We start from the raw sequence: 3,701 nt of genomic DNA, 5'->3' as shown, positions 1-3,701 counted from the left end.
GTTGGGGGATGCGTAGTTGGGTGGTTGATCGCGGTTTGGGTGGTTGAGGGGGTAGATAGCGGCGGGCCGTGGAGGCCGCGGCGAGTATCAGGGGGGGGGACACCAGACCCTGAATTACACCACGTAGCGTGGCGGTCCATGGTCGCCCGCCTGCACATCGCAGCAAGCGCCGCTCTGCCCTGCATGGCGTACCCACCGGGGTGCGATCGTGATGACCTTGTGGCCGCGCTTGGCCAGCTCAATCGGCAGCCCCCCCACCACGTCACCCAGGCCACCGGTCTTGCTCCAGGGCGCAACCTCGGCCGCCACGAACGCGATCGACAGCGGATTGGCTGGGGAGAGGGGCAGGAGGGCGGGAGGGCAGCGGCGATCATGGCCCCCTTGTTGGGGCGGACGCGTGAGGGCAGCAGAGGGCATTCTGGGCGGCCCACTGGCCGAGGCGGCGCCGCTGCGGCCAGCCGCAGATCACTGAGCTGTGATCAGCCATTCCTTTGCAGTGCTGAGGTGATCGGATGGGCCCCAATGGGCCTGTCCCCTGCTTAGCGACCAGAGGCGGGAACGCCGCCGGCGCCCGCCCGGGCACCAAAGGCGCTCCTGCTGCTCCAATGGCTGACCTGCCAGCTCGACATCAGCTGAGGGCGCCACGGACGCGACCGAGCGCACAGCAACGCGCCGGGCACCGATCCCGGCTCTTTGAGCAGAGGCGCTGAGGCGGGCCCCGCGCGCCATCTTGTGCAGCTGCATGGTGGCTAACCGGGACTCTGATTTAAGGTTCCTGAGTAGATGATTGGCACGCACGCGACGCGCGCAGGGCTATTGAGGCGCTGATCCCAATGCCGGTGATACTTTGTAACTCGCCAGGACCGATCAAGGAAGCGATCGAGGCAAGAGAAGCTTTGCAATTTTTGATGCTTGTGACTGGTGCAAGTTGCGATAATGGGTGGAAGAGGCCACTCTCCATGTGGACCCTGACGGCGCTGTACGATCCGCCCCACCACCGCGTCGCGGCCGCGGGCTTCAGCGCCTTGCGCCATAACTCAAGAGTTGTGCCGCCATTCTTCTTGGCATCTAGCAGACAGTGCGCCCACGCAACATGCATCTGGTTGCGGTGGACGTGGCCGAGGCGCCCGCCACAAGCAGTCCAGAACGCAGCTTCGGCCAGCTGGCCGGGCGGCCCCGCGGTCACTGCAGGTCCCGCACAGCACACGTCACCTATGAGAGCGCAAGTCTGCCAGGTGTGTGCGGCTGCAGCGACTTTGCAGGGCCCCAGGATGCAACATGCGGCGAGGCAGCAACCTGAGAACGTTACAAACGTCGACGGGTTTCACTGCACGACAGGGCAGCACAATACAGGTGAATGGCTGCAATCAGCAACAGCTCTCAACCGCGGCCGTACCAAAAGGGGCCAGCGAAAACTGTGCGGCGATAGCTAGACAACACAGAGGCAGGAACAGCGGCGGCGACAGCGGCGCAGCAGAGAACCTCGGCTGATATGGGAGGCGTTTTGTGTACGGCGAGAGTCGTGTGGTCTCTGTATGCGTGTGATTAGGCATCCACGGTTGGCCATCACAACGGTTGAGGTACGGGTGGTGTCTGTTGTACATGCACTGGTGGGCACCACAAACAGGGGCCGCCACCGGCGTCGGCAGTGAGCGGTGACCATGGCAAAACGTGCAGGGGAGCTCGGCCCGGAGAAGCCCCGAGCCCAGCAGGCACAGGCGCCGGCCCAGAGGGGGTCCAGGGCGCCAAACACAGCCCCATCAAAGAGCCAGGCCATGCGTGGGCACAGCAGCTACTAAACGAGACGGACTGCCAACAGCGCGATGCAGCCGCAGGACCGCGGGGTGGGCAGGGGGTTAGACGTACAGTGGTGCGAGTTTGCAACGTCGTTGGACCGCCCGCCGGCGATCTCTGTTGCATCAAGCGGGCGCCAAACTGGGTGACACCGCCAGTTGCAGCGGTAGGCGGATCGCGGCCCTCTCGCACGCGCCAAGGTTTGAAGCCAACACACAAGGGGAAAAACTGCGAAGCAAACTCCCGGGTTGCGGCTAGGCTCGCCCATCGCAGGTGTCCTCGCCAGACTCATAGCCGGCAGGGCCTCCTGCTGGCTGCGAGCCGGAGCCCAGCGGACCCGCTGGCCGCCTGCGGCCCAAGGTGGCGAGGAGCCTGGGCTGGCCGACGCGCCCGCGCAACCCCCCCGGGTGGCGGGCTGTCCAGTGCTCAACACTCTCCCGGGGAGCCAGGCCCCGGGGGCCCGAAAATTGGGGAGCAGCCCCTCAAGCCGACGCTGCACGCTGCACAGGCAGGCGCGTGGGGGCCTAGCACGGGTTTTGGGGCGGCAGCACGTGCTTGCCGCACCCTGAGGTAGAGGATTCATACACACTCGGGGGACGGGCAAATGTTGGCCCGCAGGTAACTGCCCACCCCAAGAAAACACCGTGTGCAGTGCAGAAAATGTTGTGATGCCCTCTCTGTTGGAACGTTTTGACTGCCGCGTGCGCGGCGGGCGAGGCAGCTGGCAAGGCTGCACCCGCCTGGGCTCTCTCACGCAGCGCCGCGGCTTGGCGGGGGCCAGAGGGCCGAGGGTGTGAGGCTGCCAACTGCCATGGGGGTGGTGTCGCCGCGACGCCACCCCTCCCCTCCGCTTCGCTCGCTCCTATCTTGCGAAATCACGTGTGCCGCGGTTGATAACCTTGGAATAGCGTATCACTGGAAGCCGAGCGAAGCCGCCGCTCAAGCGGCGCCGAGCGGCAGCTCGAACGCCAGGCTGAGCGCACATTCGAGCCCGCCGTCCCCCGCCCCGCCGTCCGCGACGCCGCCGCCCAGCTCGTCGGCCGCCGCCTGCTCCGCCACCGCGCCCGTCACCACCTGCAGCAGCGCGCCCTCCTCCAGCAGCGCCCCCACCTGGTCGGCGTCCAGCGGCGCCGCGAGGCCGCACGCCTGGGCGCAGGCGGCGCGCAGCGCGGCGACGCAGGCGTGCTGCCAGGGCAGGGAGGGGGCGTGGCCCAGCGCGGCAAAGGCCCAGAGCGTGTTGACCAGCTCCTGACCAGAGGGGGACACGCAGGGGCAGGGATTGGGGCAGGCATTGCGTTCAGGGCGTGTTTCAGGTCGCGGCGTGGGAGCTGAGTGGGTGGGTATTTCGGGGAGGGAGGGATGGGGAAATGGTTGCAGCACGACGAGTCAGCCTTCTTCAAGCCAGCTGCCGCAGGGCTGCCTCCCGGCCCTGGCCGCCAAATCCCTTACACCCTGCACCGGCCCTTGCGAAGCCCCAGCCGCGCCCGCCCTCACCTGCAGCGTGAACTCCCCCAGCCGCGTGGCCGCCTCAAACGCCGCCAGCCACTCCGGCCCCGGGCCGCGCCCCATCCGCGCCAGCGCCACCACCGCGTTCACCTGCTGGTCGGGCCGCAGCCCGGGCAGCGCCGCGCGCAGCCGCACCAGCACGTCCGCCAGCCACTGCGGCGGCGCGTGGAGCCCGAGGCGCGACACGGCAAACAGCAGCAGGCCGGTCTCGGCGGGCGCCAGGGCGGGGGCGCGCAGGTGGGCCTGCTGCCACAGGCGGTCGACAAAGGAGGGCGGCGGCGCTGCACCGGGGCGGCCGATCTTGGCGATGGCCCAGGCGCTCTGCGCAAACTCCTTGTTAGTCATCGCGGGCATCTGGGCGGCCGCCTCGTCGGCCAGCAGCGCCGCGCAGGGGGCGGGGG

The 3,701-nt window shown here is 68.1% G+C and overlaps 2 protein-coding genes across 2 annotated transcripts; both read right to left on the bottom strand.

Moving 5' to 3' along the window:
• Window positions 1–114: 114 nt before the first annotated feature.
• Window positions 115–744, bottom strand: MNEG_5630 (putative granule-bound starch synthase 1, chloroplastic/amyloplastic; the record flags this gene model as incomplete). The annotated part of the gene is made up of 2 exons (XM_014045899.1): window positions 115–332; window positions 615–744. 2 exons carry the CDS (start codon window positions 742–744, stop codon window positions 115–117), a joined length of 348 nt encoding a protein of 115 aa, XP_013901353.1.
• A 1,989-nt stretch (window positions 745–2,733) lies between these two features.
• MNEG_5629 (hypothetical protein) lies at window positions 2,734–3,654 on the bottom strand (the record flags this gene model as incomplete). The annotated part of the gene is made up of 2 exons (XM_014045898.1): window positions 2,734–3,042; window positions 3,289–3,654. The coding sequence occupies 2 exons, from the start codon at window positions 3,652–3,654 to the stop codon at window positions 2,734–2,736; spliced, it is 675 nt and encodes a 224-aa protein (XP_013901352.1).
• Between the last annotated feature and the right edge of the window lie 47 nt (window positions 3,655–3,701).

Source organism: Monoraphidium neglectum, assembly GCF_000611645.1.
Source record: "Monoraphidium neglectum strain SAG 48.87 unplaced genomic scaffold scaffold00854, whole genome shotgun sequence".
Classification (NCBI taxonomy): Eukaryota; Viridiplantae; Chlorophyta; class Chlorophyceae; order Sphaeropleales; family Selenastraceae; genus Monoraphidium; species Monoraphidium neglectum.
This window is presented reverse-complemented; position numbering and strand designations above follow the sequence as displayed.